The 22,500-nt window shown below is 40.7% G+C and overlaps 1 protein-coding gene across 2 annotated transcripts in view; it reads left to right on the top strand.

Moving 5' to 3' along the window:
• LOC133619150 (regulator of G-protein signaling 3-like) overlaps window positions 1-22,500 on the top strand; it is a 27,278-nt gene that overhangs the window by 2,373 nt on the left and 2,405 nt on the right. For both annotated transcript variants that reach the window (XM_072915318.1, XM_061980063.2), the window contains 11 exons: window positions 8,411-8,492; window positions 8,575-8,680; window positions 8,747-8,846; window positions 9,024-9,239; window positions 11,588-11,627; window positions 11,692-11,936; window positions 12,099-12,182; window positions 12,244-12,355; window positions 14,533-14,702; window positions 14,779-15,187; window positions 20,396-20,589. In XM_072915318.1, coding sequence (XP_072771419.1) covers window positions 8,411-8,492; window positions 8,575-8,680; window positions 8,747-8,846; window positions 9,024-9,239; window positions 11,588-11,627; window positions 11,692-11,936; window positions 12,099-12,182; window positions 12,244-12,355; window positions 14,533-14,702; window positions 14,779-15,187; window positions 20,396-20,589 — 1,758 coding nt within the window. The remainder of the gene's footprint in view (window positions 1-8,410; window positions 8,493-8,574; window positions 8,681-8,746; window positions 8,847-9,023; window positions 9,240-11,587; window positions 11,628-11,691; window positions 11,937-12,098; window positions 12,183-12,243; window positions 12,356-14,532; window positions 14,703-14,778; window positions 15,188-20,395; window positions 20,590-22,500) is intronic.

The following is a 22,500-nucleotide window of genomic DNA, read 5'->3' as shown; positions in this document are numbered from 1 at the left end:
TAAAATTATTACTTTATTTTATGTAAAATTAATGACTTGTTAATGCAAAATGGTGACATTTGTCATATACAATTCTGACTTTCATGACAATATTGCCAATTTTTTTGTTGTTCCTGTAAAATAGTGACATTTTTTGGAGTAAAAGTATGACTTTTGTCATAATTTTGCCAAGTAAAAACCCGATTATTGTTATTATAATATTGCCAAAATTTTAAAGTTTTCTTATAAAATTGTGACTTTTGTCGAGTAAAATGACGACTCTTTTCATAAAATTGCCAAAACTTTCAGCTTTCTTGTAAAACTGCGACTGTTATTGAGTAAAATTCCAACTTTTATCATGATATTGCACAAATGTTCAGTTTTCTTGTCAAATTCTGACTTGCGTTGAGGAAAGTTACGACTTTTATTATAATACTGCCAAAATTCGACGTTTTACTTGTGAAATTATGACCTTTTTCTTGTGAAATTCCAACTCATTTTTCACAACATGCTTTTTTTTATTTGCATAGTATGTATATATTATTAATGTTGTAAATACACTTCTTTATATATCTAGAAAGGCTGGTCCTAAAGAGGGAGGCATTATTCTCAGGTCTCAAGAAGGTAACAAATACTAGAATGTGTGTGTGTGTGTGTGTGTGTGTGTGTCTGTGTGTGTGTGTGTGTGTGTGTGTGTGTGTGTGTGTGTGTGTGTGTGTGTGTGTGTGTGTGTGTGTGTGTGTGTGTGTGTGTGTGTGTGTGCTTTTGTATTTCTACCCTTCTTGAGACATGAAGAAGGAAAAGTATCTTCCATATGAGGAGGTGTGAACAAGTGATGACATGAATCAATAACATTGCATCTAATAGACAATGTCTCATTGGTGGTGATATCCATCAACATGAGGGTGCTCCCAAAAAGGAGGGATTTCTCACATTGACTGTGTGTCGCTTTTAAAAGTGCTCCCCCCTCTGGTCAACATATGAAATAACAAGTGTGTGTAAAAATGTGAAGTGCTCCCCCCTCTGGTCAACATATGAAATAACACGTGTGTGTAAAAATGTGAAGTGCTCCCCCCTCTGGTCAACATATGAAATAACAAGTGTGTGTAAAAATGTGAAGTGCTCCCCCCTCTGGTCAACATATGAAATAACAAGTGTGTGTTAGAAATTGAAATGTGCCCCCATTGGTCAAAATTAATCAAATAAATATGTATATAGAGACATACTGTAATAATTTGAAATAAATAATGAAGATTAAAAACCAATTACAAACCAAAAATAAAATGTAAAAAAAGAAATTACTTTCTCACAATGTGTCGACTTTTTTATTATAAAATTTGGTAACAATTTGTCATATTCTTTCTCTTCCTGTAATGTTGCGAAATTTTTTCGTAAAATTATTACTTTTTTTTAATGTAAAATTAATTACTTGTTAATGCAAAATGGTGACATTTGTCATATAAAATTCTGACTTTCATCACAATATTGCCAATTTCTTTTGTTGTTCCTGTAAAATAGTGACATTTTTTGGAGTAAAAGTATGACTTTTGTCATAATTTTGCCTATTATTATTATAATATTGCCAAAATTGTAAAGTGTTCTTATAAAATTGTGACTTTTGTCGAGTAAAATGACGACTCTTTTCATAAAATTGCCAAAACTTTAAGCTTTCTTGTAAAACTGCGACTGTTATTGAGTAAAATTCCAACTTTTATCATAATATTGCACAAATGTTCAGTTTTCTTGTAAAATTCTGACTTGCGTTGAGGAAAGTTACGACTTTTATTATAATACTGCCAAAATTCGACGTTTTACTTGTGAAATTGTGACCTTTTTCTTGTGAAATTCCAACTCATTTTCACAACATGCTTTTTTATATTTGCATAGTATGTATATATTATTAATGTTGTAAATACACTTCTTTATATATCTAGAAAGGCTGGTCCTAAAGAGGGAGGCATTATTCTCAGGTCTCAAGAAGGTAACAAATACTAGAATGTGTGTGTGTGTGTGTGTGTGTGTGTGTGTGTGTGTGTGTGTGTGTGTGTGTGTGTGTGTGTGTGTGTGTGTGTGTGTGTGTGTGCGCGTGCTTTTGTATTTCTACCCTTCTTGAGACATGAAGAAGGAAAAGTATCTTCCATATGAGGAGGTGTGAACAAGTGATGACATAAATCAATAGCATTGCATCTAATAGACAGTGTCTCATTGGTGGTGATATCCATCAACATGAGGGTGGTCCCAAAAAGGAGGGATTTTTCACATTGACTGTGTGTCGCTTTTAAAAGTGCTCCCCCCTCTGGTCAACATATGAAATAACAAGTGTGTGTAAAAATGTGAAGTGCTCCCCCCCTCTGGTCAACATATGAAATAACAAGTGTGTGTAAAAATGTGAAGTGCTCCCCCCTCTGGTCAACATATGAAATAACAAGTGTGTGTAAAAATGTGAAGTGTTCCCCCCTCTGGTCAACATATGAAATAACAAGTGTGTGTAAAAATGTGAAGTGCTCCCCCCTCTGGTCAACATATGAAATGACAAGTGTGTGTTAGAAATTGAAATGCACCCCCATTGGTCAAAATGAATCAAATAAATATGTATATAGAGACATACTGTAATAACTTGAAGTAAATAATGAAGATTAAAAACCAATTACAAACCATAAATAAAATGTAAAAAAAGAAATGACTTTAAAGCAGTCTTTTTCTCACAATGTGTCGACTTTTTTATTATAAAATTTGGTAACAATTTGTCATATTCTTTCTCTTTCTGTAATGTTGCGAAATTTGTTCGTAAAATTATTACTTTATTTTATGTAAAATTAATTACTTGCTAATGCAAAATGGTGACATTTGTCATATAAAATTCTGACTTTCATCACAATATTGCCAATGTTTTTGTTGTTACTGTAAAATAGTGAAATTTTTTGGAGTAAAAGTATGACTTTTGTCATAATTTTTAATATTATAATTATTATTATAATATTGCCAAAATTTTAAAGTTTTCTTATAAAATTGTGACTTTTGTCGAGTAAAATGACGACTCTTTTCATAAAATTGCCAAAAACTTTAAGCTTTCTTGTAAAACTGCGACTGTTATTGAGTAAAATTCCAACTTTTATCATAATATTGCACAAATGTTCAGTTTTCTTGTAAAATTCTGACTTGCGTTGAGGAAAGTTACGACTTTTATTATAATACTGCCAAAATTCTACGTTTTACTTGTGAAATTGTGACCTTTTTCTTGTGAAATTCCAACTCATTTTTCACAACATGCTTTTTTCATATTTAGCATAGTATGTATATATTATTAATGTTGTAAACACACTTCTTTATATATCTAGAAAGGCTGGTCCTAAAGAGGGAGGCATTTTTCACAGGTCTCAAGAAGGTAACAAATACTAGAATGTGTGTGTGTGTGTGTGTGTGTGTGTGTGTGTGTGTGTGTGTGTGTGTGTGTGTGTGTGTGTGTGTGTGTGTGTGTGTGTGTGTGTGTGTGCTTTTGTATTTCTACCCTTCTTGAGACATGAAGAAGGAAAAGTATCTTCCATATGAGGAGGTGTGAACAAGTGATGACATAAATCAATAACATTGCATCTAATAGACAATGTCTCATTGGTGGTGATATCCATCAACATGAGGGTGCTCCCAAAAAGGAGAGATTTTTCACATTGACTGTGTGTCGCTTTTAAAAGTGCTCCCCCTCTGGTCAACATATGAAATAACAAGTGTGTGTAAAAATGTGAAGTGCTCCCCCTCTCTGGTCAACATATGAAATAACAAGTGTGTGTAAAAATGTGAAGTGCTCCCCCCTCTGGTCAACATATGAAACAACAAGTGTGTGTTAGAAATTGAAATGCGCCCCCATTGGTCAAAATTAATCAAATAAATATGTATATAGATGTAATAACTTGAAGTAAAATAATGAAGATTAAAAACCAATTACAAACAAAAAATTAAATGTAAGAAAAGAAATTACTTTAAAGCAGTCTTTTTCTCACAATGTGTCGACTTTTTTTATTATAAAATTTGGTAACAATTTGTCATATTCTTTCTCTTTCTGTAATGTTGCGAAATTTTTTCGTAAAATTATTACTTTTTTTTAATGTAAAATGAATTACTTGTTAATGCAAAATGGTGACATTTGTCATATAAAATTCTGACTTTCATGACAATATTGCCAATTTTTTTGTTGTTCCTGTAAAATAGTGACATTTTTTTGAGTAAAAGTATGACTTTTGTCATAATTTTGCCAAGTAAAATCCCGATTATTATTATTATATTATTGCCAAAATTTTAAAGTTTTCTTATAAAATTGTGACTTTTGTCGAGTAAAATGACGACTCTTTTCATAAAATTGACAAAACTTTAAGCTTTCTTGTAAAACTGCGACTGTTATTGAGTAAAATTCCAACTTTTATCATGATATTGCACAAATGTTCAGTTTTCTTGTAAAATTCTGACTTGCGTTGAGGAAAGTTACGACTTTTATTATACGGTAATACTGCCAAAATTCGACGTTTTACTTGTGAAATTGTGACCTTTTTCTTGTGAAATTCCAACTCATTTTTCACAACATGCTTTTTTGTATTTGCATAGTATGTATATATTATTAATGTTGTAAATACACTTCTTTATATATCTAGAAAGGCTGGTCCTAAAGAGGGAGGCATTATTCTCAGGTCTCAAGAAGGTAACAAATACTAGAATGTGTGCGCGCGCGCGTGTGTGTGTGTGTGTGTGTGTGTGTGTGTGTGTGTGTGTGTGTGTGTGTGTGTGTGTGTGTGTGTGTGTGTGTGTGTGTGTGTCTGGAGAGAGAAAAAGGTGGTTATAAAATATTGACCAACATAAAAAGTGTATGATCCTTCCATAGAAGTGAGGTGTGTGTGTTCTGAAGATCACATGACACATTTAAACCGGACTCGCATCCCGTGTCCAGAGACTTCAAGGAAGTCTCTGCGAGGTTCTTTGTGAGACGTCTGCAGGAACCTGTCGCAGGATGTTGTTCCTCCAACAGCACTTCATTCCCACGCTTAGCTTGCTTGAAAAAAAAGCGCGGCGAGATGCCCTCTGAGTCCACAGGGAAGTGGACTCCTGCCGCACAACGCAAACACTGGGGAAGAATCTGCTCAGCTAAAGGTCAAATGGTGCCACTTCATGGGGAGTTTTAATTTCAATCTGACAGTCTGGACTTAGGGACCAGATAGGTCTTTGGGGGGGGGCGTCATGGAAACAGCCTGGAGACCAGGACAGGACGCCACTGATGACACTAGTGCAGACATATTCAAACATGCAGTGGTGGTCAAAAGTCTACATACACGTGTAAAGAACATCATGTCATGACTTTACAATCATTTCTACAACTCTTATTGTTTTGTGATGTAGTGATTGGAGCACATACTTGTTGGTCACAAAAAAAATTCATGAAGTTTGCTTCTTTTATGAATTTATTATGGCTCTACTGAAAATGTGAGGGTCAAAAGTATACATACAGTAGAGATGCGCGGTTTGCGGACACAACCGCGGAGTCCACGGATTATCCGCGGGTCGGGCGGTTGAAATAAAAAATAATTAGATTTTATCCGCGGGTCGGGTCGGGCGGTTGAAATAAAAAAAAATTAGATTTTAAATAGATTCAGGCGGGTGGCAGTTAAACCAATTGGGAAATATATATACATAGTTAAATGTTGTTACCCACATACGAAAAACGAGCAGGCACCTGCAGCATATGCCACAACGCAGCCCTTTGAGACACTTGTGATTTAGGGCTATATAAATAAAGATTGATTGATTGATTGAACAGAAGAAGAAAAAAAAAAGAGATGGACACTTTTACGGAGCGGAGAAGGGACGCCTCGCCGGGGTCCGGGACCGAGGCCCCTTCCCCCGAGAGGGCCCCACCGGGAGCCATAGCTGAGGCGATCCGCGAGAAGGGCCCGACGCACGTCCAGGGTCACAACACGCCCACCGCACCGACACCCCGCCTCGTCCGCCTTCGCCGCGGCCGGCGTCACGCGCAGTAGGTAAGCAGCTTACCTGCCCGCCACCCCCGTGGCCGGGGGCTCGTAACAGGGGTCACTCCGCGCGCTCCGCCCGCGCAGCTTACCTGCCCGCCACCCCCGTTGCCGGGGGCGCGTAACAGGGGTCACTCCGCGCGCAGTGCGCTCACTTTTGGTAAGCAGAACTGGCGCTGCGGGATGAACCGAACGCCGGGTTAAGGCGCCCGATGCCGACGCTCATCAGACCCCAGAAAAGGTGTTGGTTGATATAGACAGCAGGACGGTGGCCATGGAAGTCGGAACCCGCTAAGGAGTGTGTAACAACCCACCTGCCGAATCAACTAGCCCTGAAAATGGATGGCGCTGGAGCGTCGGGCCCATACCCGGCCGTCGCCGGCAGCGAGAGCCGCGAGGGCTAGGCCGCGACGAGTAGGATGGCCGCCGCGGTGCGCGCCGAAGCCTCGGGCGCGAGCCCGGGTGGAGCCGCCGCGGGTGCGAGGGACATCGCACCTCCACGCGCTTGGAGGTGCGCTCAGCGCGGCTCCCAGATGGGGGCGTGGTTAAGAGGGGAGGAGTATATTTACAGCTAGAATTCACCAACTGGAGTATTTCATTCATATATATATATACATATGTATGAAATACTTGACTTTCAGTGAATTCTAGCTATATATATATATATATATATATATATATATTTATTTATTTTATTATATATATAAATAAAAGAAATACTTGAATTTCAGTGTTCATTTATTTACACATATACACACACATAACACTCATCTACTCATTGTTGTACTTGACAGTACAATGCAATACAATTCCGGGGCAATGGCATTTATCAAATACACAGTAATGAAAACACAGTTGTTCTACTAACTGTCCTGTGTGTTATGAGAGTAGAGTATGTGTGTGTGTGTGGCCCTTTAATAGGTGACAGCATGTGAGGTGAGTGACGTCAGTGAGTGTGTGGGCGAGAGAAGAGAGGGAGCGGTAGCGTGAGTGCGGGGAGGGACTAGTTGGTTTTGTGTTGGATTGGCTGTGTGCAAGCAATCAATAAAGCAAGATTTGCAACTAATCGCTGGACTCATCATTCACCCTAAAGTCGTCCGCTGTGGAGACCCACTGAAGGGTGTTGCCCCGAGCATACATCGGCCCTGGAGAAGTGTCTCCCCTGCGCTCTTCGACTATGGTCTCGTTCTTCTGCTTCGTCTCCTTGTGTGCGCACACTGGACTCAGGTCCGCATGGAGCTGGAGGGGGCGTGGCCTCCAGCTCCGGGAGATTTTCGGGAGAAAATTTCTTCCGGGAGGTTTTCGGGGGAGAGGTGCTGAATTTCGGGAGTCTCCCGAAAAATCCGGGAGGGTTGGCAAGTATGAGCGTGCTAGACATCGAGCCGTCAACTCGACTTACATTAACCAAGTTATTGTAAGATGTGACTCTTGGACAAAGTGGCGAGTCGTGTGCCTAGCAGGTCTTTCCGTCGAAGACATTGAAGCTACATATTTATTTGGAGCTGCGATAACAAGGCATCTGCTAACTGGATTGAGAGTTGCTCTGGTCGATGGACACATTCAGAAGACGATGGCAGCCGTTCAAGAAGCCCAAAGACTGCCCATGGATGGGCAGAGCAGTGAGAACCCAGAGTTTGGCTCTAAGTTTTTCGCTAAGTTGGAAAGTTCTCTTGCCGTCTGAGAAGTGTTGTATCCCAAATAGCTGCAATGGCTTTCTCTTAATGTATTCATGTGTGATTTCCACAAGCGCCTGTACTTTTTGTTCTTATTGTAATATGTTTCTATATTATTTCCATTTATACCCCCATTATTTACTTTTTACTTTTTAAATTCGATCTCAGTTCTGTACACTGCTGCTGGAATTTTAATTTTCCTGAGGGAACTCTCCCGAAGGAATCAAAAAAGTACTATCTATCTATCTATCTATCTATCTATCTATCTATCTATCTATCTATCTATCTATCTATCTATCTATCTATCTATCTATCTATCTACCTACAGACGGACGGAGAAAGACGGAATGTCTGGATGACTCGCCTCCATATTTCCAGTGGTTAGCTCTGAGTTACGAAACCGCTTTATTATGAAGCTGGCTGTGGCGCGTTCTTTCTGGCGTCACTTCCTGTGTGGGGCGCGGTCTTTCTGGCGTCACTTCCTGTGTGGGGCGCGGTCTTTCTGACTTCACTTCCTCTCCGAACTCAGTTTGTAAACGATCAATGAGTCCATACAAAGCTGAGAGCCGGAGATTCAAGAAATACACGGCTGACTTACCCGTGTAAAAAATTGTCCGAGGAGGGTTACCTTAAACGATAGTTTGGTAAGGCTAAATAATTATTAGTTTAAGGGGTTATCCGGCTTAGTGTAGACAGAGCCTCAGTCACTGTTTTATGTTTTTATACTGACCACGTAGTCCTCGTCCTCAGGTCAGCGTCATCCGAGGAAAGGACGGCTTCGGATTCACCATCTGCTGCGACAGTCCGGTGCAGGTTCAGTCTGTCGATCCGGGTGAGACCGCCGGGAAATTGAAACCCACGTTCGAAAAGTTTGTCAAAGTATTTCCTGTTGATTGGCTGTCCTTGCATTGTAGGAGGTCCCGCCCATCACTCCGGTCTCCGTCAGGGAGACGCGGTCCTTAAGCTCAATGGACTTCCTGTGGAGATCTGGAAGTGTGGCGACCTTGCTCACGCTATCAGGTGACCCCTTTGTTCCATGTGACTTCGTTCCCGTAGTATCATAACGTCTGTGTGTCCGTCCATTAGGAGTTGTCCTACTCAGATCATCCTGGTGGTGTGGAGAGGCTCACCTGAGACCAGGACGGGCTGTTGTGAGTCTTTGCACCGCCCACCAGCGCCGAGCAAAGTGAGTCACTTTACGCCCTTTTGCTTGAACTCGCATATCAAAGAAGTCATCGTTTTGTGCCGGTCGCAAGTCCCTAGCATGCTTTGAGGTGACCATGAGGTCCTCCCAGCCTGCTGAGTCAGCGTTCCATGCTGACTGGCACAGGTGTGAACTTTGACCTCACTTTCCGTCTCTCAGACAACAAAGTTGCTGCATCAACCCACCCACAGCAAACATGGCCGCAAACGTCAGCAGGGGTCAGTGGTGAGATCCAGTTTGGGGGTTCTGAGTTCTCTGTGGAGAGATTGCAAGGAAGACGAAGAACCTTGCACGTCCACTCTTCAGGGCACCTGTGTCACATCATCGCATGGCAACAATTACATCATCCTGTCCCCCGTTGGGCCAGAAGAACAGGTGAGTCTGAGGGCTGGGGGCCAGAAATAATCCACAAAGTCAAGAAAGTTGTAGCAATACAGCCTTGTTTCACGATGTGATGAACCTTCATGGACCCGGGACGGGGGTGGGGACACGCTTTGAGAGTGTGCCCTGAGAATAGGATATAGGGGTGAGTCTGATTCAACAATCAACCTCACAGGCCAATCGTTGGACCTTGAACCCTCTCCGAGGGTGGCAAGTTGAGTACCCAAGGCTGTGTTGGGAATGTCCATGCTCCTCTCTGACTGCAGTAATGATCCTTACTCTGGTTATCTTCCTCTGGATCACAGGTGTCAAACTTGTTTTGCAATCAGAGCCACTTCGCAATTATGGCTGCCCTCAGAGGGCCACATCGAATGAAGTGGCAGACCACATTAAATTAAGTGGCAGGCCTGGGCCTTGAGTTTGGCATGTGTGCTTCAAGAAAGTCAGGTTTGATCACCTTGTTAGCACTGCACTCCAGCTGAAGTCCTTAAGCCGATGGGAGAAGCTCACTAAATTGTCTAATCTCCGCAGTGTTAACTAAGTGATTTAGTCTTTTTCACCTGACAATTGACATGGCTTTATTTGTGGATGCTCTTGCTAGCATACATGTAGCTTACATGCTAGCATAATTGTTGCGTTTGGACCAGTTGTTCCTCCCAGGGAATTCAAGTCGCTGGTCGCTCCCAAGCTCTTTACGACACTTAAAGCTGAGTAGAAGAACCACCAGAGACAGAATAGGTATTTTGTAATATATTTGCAAAGCTTTGTAAATATACTGAGACCAGTCCAGCATAGAACATTCAATCGCGCAGCTAAGATGGTCTGCCCTCCAAAATGGAAAACCTCTATTCTATAAAGTCTCTCTCTCTCTCCCACCCTCGCAGTCTTGTCCCTCCAGCCCAAACACATGCCCATTGTCCGCCGCACCTGGACATAAGAATAGATAAGAAGAAGGAGTATCTCTCTTTCTTACATTCCATATTCAAGGTTAGCACACAGTATTTGCAGACAACCAAAAGACCACAATTGGAAGAAAAACACTAGCTGTTTTGTAATATGACACTTAAATTCGGATATACCGTATTTTCCGCACTATTAGCCGCACCTAAAAACCACAAATTTACTCAAAATCTGACAGTGCGGCTTATAACCCGGTGCGCTTTATATATGGATTAATATTAAGATTCATTTTCATAAAGTTTCGGTCTCGCAACTACGGTGAACAGCCGCCATCTTTTTTCCCCGTAGAAGAGGAAGTGCTTCTTCTTCTACGCAAGCAACCGCCAAGGTAAGCACCCGCCCCCATAGAACAGGAAGCGCTTCTTCTTCTACTGTAAGCAACCACCCGCCCGCGTAGAAGAAGAAGAAGCGCGCGGATATTACGTTTCATTTCCTTTGTGTGTTTACATCTGTAAAGACCACAAAATGGCGACAGGTTTCCGGTTCATGAAAAGACGCAATCTCTCCATCCGCACACGGACTACTATTTCACAGCAACTCCCTAAAGACTTTCAAGAAAAGCTGGCTACTTTCCGTGCATATTGTAAAAACAAGATAGCTGAAAAAAAGATCCGGCCAGAGAACATTATCAACATGGACGAGGTTCCACTGACTTTTGATATTCCTGTGAACCGCACTGTGGATACAACGGGAGCACGTACGGTGAATATTCGCACCACAGGGAATGAGAAGTCATCCTTCACTGTGGTTCTAGCTTGCCATGCTAATGGCCAGAAACTTCCACCCATGGTGATATTCAAAAGGAAGACCTTGCCAAAAGAGACCTTTCCAGCCGGCGTCATCATAAAAGCTAACTCGAAGGGATGGATGAAGAAAAGATGAGCGAGTGGTTAAGGTAAGTTTACGCGAAGAGGCCGGGTGGATTTTTTCACGCAGCTCCGTCCATGTTGATATACGACTCCATGCGCGCCCACATCACGCTGGTTTTTAATATATTATTAAAGTTTGACTGACCTATCTGACTGTTTTTTTGACATTCCTTTAGCGCAGTTAGATGCGGCTTACAACACGGGGCGGCTTATAGGTGGACAAAGTTTTGAAATATGCCGTTCATTGAAGGCGCGGCTTATAACCCAGGGCGCCTTATGGTGCGGAAAATACGGTATGTAAATATCTGCCTCCGACAATATACAAAAGGACTATGACAATTCTTTGTGGAAGACAGCCCGCCTGGACTGTTGAGAGAACCCCAAACACAGTGTCAGTAGTAAAAGACAGGGTTGAGGTAGGAGAATAGAACTCTTGAACCTTGAGTGTCATTGTAGTACAAAGTGAAAACTAGAGTACATCACTGCCATGGAAACATGTGTGTTCTCTTTCAGCTCCTCCACACGGTTCCTGATGACGGAACCAGGACCATGGGTATGTCGGTTGGAACGTTGTTTAATGTTTTGGTCAAAGAGTCATATTAGGTTCTTGTTGCTAGGACGTCTTTACCGGACTCACCCCAGGAGAGGTGTGAACCTCCTCAATGACCAACAAGATATGTCGCCGCAGCAACCGCTCACCTGCCACACCCTCAGCTTGGCTCCTCCCACTTCCTCTGCCCAGCGTAACTATGGCAACTACCAGAACTGCACCATCCTCCAATCACATGTGCCCTCTTGCAACGGCCATGAATCCTTCGACACGCTGGCGCCCAAAACCCTCATCTTCCCCGTCTTTGTGCAGGTCAGAACCAAGTGTCTAAGTACTGTAGAACCCAGACCACCCAACCTGCTGTTTGTCTCAATCTCGGTCATTTGTTGCTAAACGGCCAAGGAGAGGAGCATCTTAAATCTGAGACTTGGTCTAAAAACATTTGGAGACCGGATTGTGTTTGTGTTCTTGCAGCTTTTGGATCTGAGCCACACCGACAGATCGCTGCAGATTTCCGAAGAACTGGTTCTGCACCAGGACCACCAGCTGCCCCAAAAGGTACGGCTGCCGCTGACAGATCTCGTGCACAAACCAGAGCGTTGACGTGTGCGGGTCCCAGGTGACGGTTTTGATCTACGACGATGTCTTGCTGGTCAGCAGAGAGGACGAAGCTGGACGTTGTTACGTTCTGAAGAATCCTCTCTACCTCAACACGCTGCAACTCCAAGAGGGTAACGCTCACAATCACACCAAGTTAGACACTCAACAAAGTGATCGCCACATTTTCATGAAACCCTAACCCTAACCCTAACCCAGTGGTTCTCAAACTTTTTTTGTCATCCCCCACTTTGGACAAGGGGGAGTTTTCAAGCCCCACCTGCCCCCATCGCCCCGACAGAGCGCTAATGCCAAGCTTTAACATTTTCAAATTTATTGAACATCAAGTTGTATACATTCAAACTCAATAACATAAAATAACATCAAGTTCAATAATAAATAAAATAACTGTGCAGCTGTGGTATAACTTGCATCAAGTTCAATAATAAATAAAATAATTTCCATCAAGTTCAATAATAAATAAAACAAAAGTGTTATAATTTGCATCACGTTCAATAATAAATCAATAAAAAAAGTGTTATAACTTGCATAAAGTTCAATAATAAATCAAACAAAAGTGTTATAACTTGCATCAAGTTCAATAATAAATCAAAAAAAGTGTTATAACTTGCATCAAGTTCAATAATAAATCAAAAAAAGTGTTATAACTTGCATCACGTTCAATAATAAATCAAAAAAAGTGTTATAACTTGCATCAAGTTCAATAATAAATCAAATAAATGTGTTATAACTTGCATCAAGTTCAATAATAAATCAAAAAAAGTGTTATAACTTGCATCAAGTTCAATAATAAATCAAAAAAAGTGTTATAACTTGCATCAAGTTCAATAATAAATCAAAAAAAGTGTTATAACTTGCATCAAGTTCAATAATAAATCAAATAGTGTTATAACTTGCATCACGTTCAATAATAAATCAAAAAAAAGTGTTATAACTTGCATCAAGTTCAATAATAAATCAAATAACTTGCATCAAGTTCAATAATAAATCAAAAAAAGTGTTATAACTTGCATCAAGTTCAATAATAAATAAAACAAAAGTGTTATAACTTGCATCAAGTTCAATAATTAAAAAAAAGTGTTATAACTTGCATCAAGTTCAATAATAAATCAAATAAAAGTGTTATAACTTGCATCAAGTTCAATAATAAATCAAATAACTTGCATCAAGTTCAATAATAAATCAAAAAGTGTTATAACTTGCATCAAGTTCAATAATAAATAAAACAAAAGTGTTATAACTTGCATCAAGTTCAATAATAAATCAAAAAAAGTGTTATAACTTGCATCAAGTTCAATAATAAATCAAATAACTTGCATCAAGTTCAATAATAAATACAATAAAAGTGCCACTTTGCAATCTTTGCAAAAAAAAAAAAGGAGGAGCTATGCATTTGGCAAGACAGGGCAAGTGACAGCACTTTCCCCCAGGAGAGCCACCTTGCTTCACTGTGAAACAGCACGGCTGTATGATCAGCTCCCATTTCCTCACACAGTGCAGAGAACAGTCGCGCTTTCAGTGGTCGTGTTTTGATCAAATTGACCGCGCTCACAACATCTGTTAAAACCTCATTGAGTTCGGGGCTGAGCTGCCTTGACGCGAGTGCTTCCCGGTGAATGACACAGTGCGTGCCCGTCACATTTTTGTTTCTCTGCAGGCGCTGGCTCTGGCTCGACGACCTTTGAGGTGCGAGTCACAAATGTATATATTTGTGTAATTGTGGTCCACACATTAGCCTGCTACCCATCCGCGCGAAAGTTTGTTCCGCTTAGCCCCGCCCCCATTAGTTACTGTTGCTATGTCTGTCAAACTTTCGCTCGTACCGAGAAATATAAAGCCTCCAGTAAAAATAAGTACCGGTAATTTCCATTTATTTATATAGCGGATTTCACAGACAGAATCACAAAGTGATTTACAGTGTGTATAGAAAATGAAAGCATAGTAAAAAAAATAATCTAAGAATATAATAATTTAAAAAAAAAATTTAAAGTGAAATTTCCTCCCGTTCCTCGCGCCCCACCTGTCATGTCTCTATTCCCCACCAGAGAAACGCTGCCCTAACCCATGTCAAAAATGGGATAACGTGTTTACATTTTGGGGGCGATCCGGATCATTTCATGAATACTTTGACATATATTTAGGGAGAGTAAATTAAAAACGACTTTTATCTTTGATTATGATGATGATTTGTGGTTAAGTTAGGCCAGCAGAGAAGGTCTTGCTGCCACACCACAGCTCCAATCAGTATTAGATTGTTCTTCTTCTTTGTCTCACACGTACTTTGTTGCAGTGGCGTCGGCGCCTCGCCACATCTACTTCCTGCAGAGCGCTGCCAAGCGTTGGCGATGTGTCTTCAGCCTGGAGGCTTTCAGCATCGAGCAGAAGCTGCGAGTGAGCCTCTGTCTCCATGACAACATCCAACAGCAGCTGGTCGCCATGGAGACTGCGCACAGCCGGCAGGTAGTTGTCCTCCCTACTTTACAACCTCCTTCTTCACACATTGTTAATCATCAGCTTCTTTCTTTCTTCTGCCTAGTTGTCAGACCTCCCCTCCTATCCTGACTCCTTTCCTGACTCCTCTACAGATCCTCACCTCCTTCATCCGTCTCCCCCCTTCCCTCCCCTGAAAGTCAGCCCCCCGCCCGCCTTCTCTCCCCCCACTACAGTTTTACCCATCTTTCCCAAGCTCCTCCCCCTTTCTCTTGCCTCCCCTGTCTGGAAGGAGAGAGGAGGAGGAGGAGGAAGAAGAGGAGGGGAGGAGGATGAGGAGCGTCAGCAGGGGGAGGGGGAGAGCGCCTCCGAAACGTCAGAAACTATTGGGGGGCGGAGCTTACTTCTTCACCCCGCCCATTTCACTCCGAAGGAAGAGAAGGCAGAGAGGAGCGACGGGGAGGAGGAGAGAAGGCGCGCTGCAGAGGATTTGAGGACCGCCTCCAGACCGGCAGGTCAGCCTGAGACATGACCTGAGCCCTTACAGTCCTGGTCCAAAGTTTACATACACTTCTGAAGGTTTTGTTTCATTTGACATCACATGGACAAAGATGAGACCTTCTGGAGGAAAGTTCTGAGGTCAGATGAAACCATACTTGCCAACCCTCCCGAATTTTCCGGGAGACTCCCGAAATTCGGCGCCTCTCCCGAAAACCTCCCGGGACAAATATTCTCCCGAAAATCTCCCGATTTTCAACCGGAGCTGGAGGCCACGCCCCCTCCAGTGAGTGAGGACAACAGGGTGACAAGAACTAAATCATCCAGACGAGATAAATTGTATTATTATGTTTATCTTACCTAAAAATAAATATATTTATTAATTTAAAAAAAATTAAAAATAAATGTTACTATATTTTGCTAAAAACATCAAAATTAATTGTATTTTTATTTGTATTTTTTCTGACTCCTTTTTACATCCAGCCATTAGAATTACACATTAAAATAAACATATTTGAAATAATTAATTTTAAATTATCATAATAATTCATTTAAAATGACCATATTTAATTATTAAAATAATTGCTTGTTTATCAACAACTTTAGCATTTTATTCATTACATTTTGAAGCTCTCAGAAGCCAAGTTATGTTATATTCCTTAATATTTATTTATGCAAGTTTGTAGTATCAATTATCTAAACACAGTTTTATTTGCATATTTTCAGGATGTAGATATATATATATATGTTACGATCCGCTGCCCGGATCATAGTTTGTTTATGTTTGAGTCACGTGTTTTCAGCACCTTGATTTTGTTTGTTTTCAGTTGCCATGTCAACTGATTACATTCACCTGCCTCTGGTTAGTGTTCGGGACGCGCACCTGTTGCCCGGGCGCTAATCAGAGGGCTATTTAGTCTTTGCCCTGGCCTCACTCGGTCTGGCTTCCTAGTTTGTTCCCATACAACTAATAACGACTACTTAGATTTCATGCTATGCTATTTTTTCCTGCTAGCTCCCACGCTAGTCCTTTTGTTTTGCCTTTTGTGCTACGTGCATGTCTTTTGTTTATTCATCATATGATTTATATTTAAAATAAATCATTTTCCTACCTGCAAGCTGTGTCCGAAGCCGTCTGCATCCTTGGGAGAACCACACCCGCATCACGATGCGACCACGTCGTTTCAATATATATATATATATATACAATATATATATATATATATATATATATATATATATATATATATATATATGTATATATGTATGAAATACTTGACTTGGTGAATTCTAGCTGTCAATATACTCCTCCCCTCTTAACCACGCCCTCAACCACGCCCTGCCCCACCCCCCGACCAGGCCTCCACCCCCACCTCCCGAAATCGGAGGTCTCAAGGTTGGCAAGTATGGATGAAACAAAAATGGAGCTGTTTGGCCACAATACCCAGCAATATGTTTGGAGGAGAAAAGATGAGGCCTTTAATCCCAGGAACACCATCCCTACCGTCAAGCATGGTGGTGGTAGTATTATGCTCTGGGCCTGTTTTGCTGCCAATGGAACTGCTGCTTTAAATGGGACAATGAAAAAGGAGGATTAGCTCCAAATTGTTCAGGACAAGCTAAAATCATCAGCCCGGAGGTTGGGTCTATGGCGCAGTTGGGTGTTCCAACAGGACAATGACCCCAAACACACCTCAAAAGTGGTAAATGAATCAGGCTAGAATTAAAGTTTTAGAATGGCCTTCCCAAAGTCCTGACTTAAAGGTGTGGACAATGCTGAAGAAACAAGTCCATGTCAGAAAAGCAACACATTTAGCTGAACTGCAGCAATTTAGTGGTCAAGTGGTCAAGCAGAAGCTTGTGGATGGCAACAAAAAGCGCCTTATTGCAGGTAAACTTGCCAATGGACATGTAAGCAAATATTAACATTGCTGTATGTATACTTTTGACCCTCACATTTTCAGTAGAGCCATAATAAATTCATAAAAGAAGCAAACTTCATGAATGTTTTTTGTGACCAACAAGTATGTGCTCCAATCACTACATCACAAAAAAAATAAGAGTTGTAAACTCCAGACAGCCATGACATGATGTTCTTTACACGTGTATGTACACTTTTGACCATGACTGTATATTTGTGTCTTCATTTTGAGGTTGCAAAGGCAGGGAAAATGTCATGTTTATAAATGACTACCCACAATGCTCAGGTTCAAATAACAAAATGGATAAAACAACTTGCCTATGTGGTTGTTGTTCCTCATTTATTGACTCCAGTGGCGACCAATCAATGCTCCCAGCGTTAACGTGACAAGCAATCCAATTGGAGAGCAAGCAGCCAATCAGAATGTACACTTTTCCTGAGCTCACAATCTGCCTGTACGACCTCAAAATGAAGGCACTAGAACAGGTTTGGGAACCTGTGGCTCTTTTGATCAATGAGAACTCCAAATATGAACTACAATATCCTTTAAAACCTAATACTTTTCTTGGAATTTCATAAAGAACCACATGCATGACTGGGAACATCCTTTATAACCACAAACATGACCTGGAACATCCCTCATATACAACCACATATAGAACAACCCTTTAGAATTCCACATTTGACTTGAAACATCAATGAGAACTCCAAATATGAACTAGAATATCTTTTAGAACCTGATACATTTCTTTGAATTTCATAAAGAACCACATGCATGACTGGGAACATCCTTTAGAACCACAAACATGACCTGGAACATCCCTCATATACAACCACATATAGAACAACCCTTTAGAATTCCACATTGACTTGAAACATCAATGAGAACTCCAAATATGAACTAGAATATCTTTTGGAACCTGATACACTTCTTTGAATTTCATAAAGAACCACATGCATGAGTGGGAACATCCTTTAGAACCACAAACATGACCTGGAACATCCCTCATATACAACCACATATAGAACAACCCTTTAGAATTCCACATTTGACTTGAAACATCAATGAGAACTCCAAATATGAACTAGAATATCTTTTAGAACCTGATACATTTCTTTGACTTTCATAAAGAACCACATGCATGACTGGGAACATCCTTTAGAACCACAAACATGACCTGGAACATCTCTCATATACAACCACATATAGAACAACCCTTTAGAATTCCACATTTGACTTGAAACATCAATGAGAACTCCAAATATGAACTAGAATATCTTTTAGAACCTGATGCATTTCTTTGAATTTCATAAAGAACCACATGCATGACTGGGAACATCCTTTAGAACCGCAAACATGACCTGGAACATCCCTCATATACAACCACATATAGAACAACCCTTTAGAATTCCACATTTGACTTGAAACATCAATGAGAACTCCAAATATGAACTAGAATATCTTTTGGAACCTGATACATTTCTTTGAATTTCATAAAGAACCACATGCATGACTGGGAACATCCTTTAGAACCACAAACATGACCTGGAACATCCCTCATATACAACTTAGACTTAGACTTAGACAAACTTTAATGATCCACAAGGGAAATTGTTCAACACAGCAGCTCAGTTACAATGATGGAAAGTGTAAGGATGGAAAGGACAATGCAGGTATAAAATGACTAATATAGCGATAAAAAATCTAACATATATATGAATATATACATAATATGTGTACAGTATATTATATATATAGATATATTATATTATGTCTATAACATATATACAATATACAACACATTTTCTCCCAAAAATCTCCCGAAATTCAGGCGGCCCTGAGTGACGTGTCGACAGCCTGTTTTCACGTCCGCTTTCCCACAATATAAACAGCGTGCCTGCCCAATCACGTTATAAGTGTAGAATGACGGAGGGCAAGTTCTTGGTTTCTTATGTGGGTTTATTGTTAGGCAGTTTCATTAACGTCCTCCCAGCGCGGCAACAACACACAACAACAGCAGTCACGTTTTCATCTACCGTAAAGCAGTTCGTCTGCCGTAAACAGCAATGTTGTGACACTCTTAAAGAGGACAATACTGCCATCTACTGTACATGCATATGTGACAATAACATCTAGGGCTTTTAGAGAGTGCAGTGCACAACTGCGCACACAACAAGGAGACGAAGCAGAATGCATCATCAGAGAGTGTCATGTCTGTGTAATCATGTTTTGTTTTGTTTAGTTATTGGACTCTTTTTAGTTCCTGCTTTTCACCCCCTTGTCTTGTTTCCATGGTTACCCATTAGTTTCACCTGTTCCACGTTTGGACTCATTGTGCACTCTTGTTTGTCACCATAGCAACCCATTAGTTTTCACCTGTCATGTCACGCACCTGTTGTTAATCATGTCTGTGTTATTTAAGTTTTTCATTTTCTGTTGTTCGTCCTGGTGCCATATCTTTTCTAACCCGGCTATCCTCTCGTATCAAGCCACAGTAAGTGTTTTTATTTCGTGTTCACAGTTTCTGCCTTAGAGCAAGTTTTGTTTTCATTCGCCAAGTTTTTTTACCTCCGCCATTGTGCGCGCCTTTTGTTTGCATCTGTTTTGTAGTTTGTTAGTGTTTAAAATAAATCATGAACCCACTCTCAAGCCATGTCCGATCCAAGTTCACTTGCATCTCGGGAAAACAATCACTCCAAAGCCCACGTTCTGACAGAGAGGGTGTTCAGCAGGGTTAGAAAAATAGTGACAGAGAATAGAACAAGGATGGACAATTCAACCCTTAACTCAACAATGAGTAGATGAGTGTTATGTGTGTGTATATGTGTAAATAAATGAACACTGAAATTCAAGTATTTCTTTTATATATATATAAATATATATATATATATATATATATATATATATATATATATATATATATATATATATATATATATATATATATATATATATATATAGCTAGAATTCACTGAAAGTCAAGTATTTCTTTTTTATATATATATATATATATATATATATATATATATATATATATATATATATATATATATATATATATATATATATATATATATACTTATATATAAATATATATATATATATATATATATATATATATATATATATATATATATATATATATATATTTGAATTCCATGTGGAGCATTTTCTATCAAATTTAAATTGGTGACCCAATAATGTCATTTATTGACCAAACGATCTAAAAATAATTGCTTACACATAAACGATTATTAAAAGAAGTTTGTATCAATGAAGATAAATACTTGTGCTTTGTTTCAGTCCTCAGGCGCTCGCTCTCCGAGGGTTCTCTGCTAAAAGAAAGTCCATCGCGGCGCTCGCTCTCTGACAGCACCATCCACGACCTCACCTTTGACCTGCACACCTGCCACCCCTCACCTCACACTCTCAGGAAACACCTGACCAGGGAGGACAGCTCTCTTCATCACATGCTGCTGCTGCTCAATGGCTACAAGGTAGAGTCCTCTATGCACACATAGTCCACTACGGACATAGACCTCTATGCACACACAGTCCACTATGGACATAGACCTCTATGCACACACAGTCCACTATGGACATAGTCCTCCATGCACACACTGTCCACTATGGACATAGACCTCTATACACACACAGTACACTATGGACATAGTCCTCTATACACACACAGTCCACTATGGACATAGTCCTCTATGCACTATGGACATAGTCCTCTATGCACACACAGTCCACTATGGACATAGTCCTCTATGCACACACAGTCCACTATGGACATAGTCCTCTATACACACACAGTCCACTGTGGACATAGTCCTCCATGCCCACACAGTCCACTATGGACATAGTCCTCTATGCACTATGGACATAGTCCTCTATGCACACACAGTCCACTATGGACATAGTCCTCTATGCACACACAGTCCTCTATGGACATAGTCCTCTATGCACACACAGTCCACTGTGAACATAGTCCTCTATGCACACACAGTCCACTGTGGACATAGTCCTCTATGCACACACAGTCCACTATGTACATAGTCCTCCATGCCCACACAGTCCACTATGGACTTAGACCGCTATGCACACACAGTCCACTATGGACATAGTCCTCTATGCACTATGGATATAATCCTCTATGCACTATGGGCATAGTCTTCTATGGACTATGGACATAGTCCTCTATGCACTATGGATATAGTCCTTTATGCACACACAGTCCACTATGGACATAGTCCTCCATGCACACACAGTCCACTATGGACATAGACCTCTATGCACACACAGTCCACTATGGACATAGTCCTCTATGCACTATGGATATAGTCCTCTATGCACTATGGGCATAGTCTTATTTGGACTATGGACATAGTCCTCTATGCACTATGGACATAGTCCTTTATGCACACACAGTCCACTATGGACATAGTCCCCCATGCACACACAGTCCACTATGGACATAGACCTCTATGCACACACAGTCCACTATGGACATAGACCTCTATGCACTATGGATATAGTCCTCTATGCACTATGGGCATAGTCTTATTTGGACTATGGACATAGTCCTCTATGCACTATGGACATAGTCCTTTATGCACACACAGTCCACTATGGACATAGTCCTCCATGCACACACAGTCCACTATGGACATAGACCTCTATGCACACACAGTCCACTATGGACATAGTCCTCTATGCACTATGGATATAGTCCTCTATGCACTATGGGCATAGTCTTATTTGGACTATGGACATAGTCCTCTATGCACTATGGACATAGTCCTTTATGCACACACAGTCCACTATGGACATAGTCCTCCATGCACACACAGTCCACTATGGACATAGACCTCTATGCACACACAGTCCACTATGGACATAGACCTCTATGCACACACAGTCCACTATGGACATAGTCCTCTATGCACTATGGATATAGTCCTCTATGCACTATGGGCATATTCCTCTATGGACTATGGACATAGTCCTCTATGCACTATGGACATAGTCCTTTATGCACACACAGTCCACTATGGACATAGTCCTCTATGCACCCACAGTCCACTATGGACATAGACCTCTATGCACACACAGTCCACTATGGACATAGTCCTCTATGCACTATGGATATAGTCCTCTATGCACTATGGGCATAGTCTTCTATGGACTATGGACATAGTCCTCTATGTACTATGGATATAGTCCTTTATGCACACACAGTCCACTATGGACATAGTCCTCTATGCACCCACAGTCCACTATGGACATAGACCTCTATGCACACACACAGTCCACTATGGACATAGTCCTCTATGCACTATGGATATAGTCCTCTATGCACTATGAGCATAGTCCTCTATGGACTATGGACATAGTCCTCTATGGAC

This window comes from Nerophis lumbriciformis, linkage group LG20 (assembly GCF_033978685.3).
Source record: "Nerophis lumbriciformis linkage group LG20, RoL_Nlum_v2.1, whole genome shotgun sequence".
Lineage (NCBI taxonomy): Eukaryota > Metazoa > Chordata > Actinopteri > Syngnathiformes > Syngnathidae > Nerophis > Nerophis lumbriciformis.
This window is presented reverse-complemented; position numbering and strand designations above follow the sequence as displayed.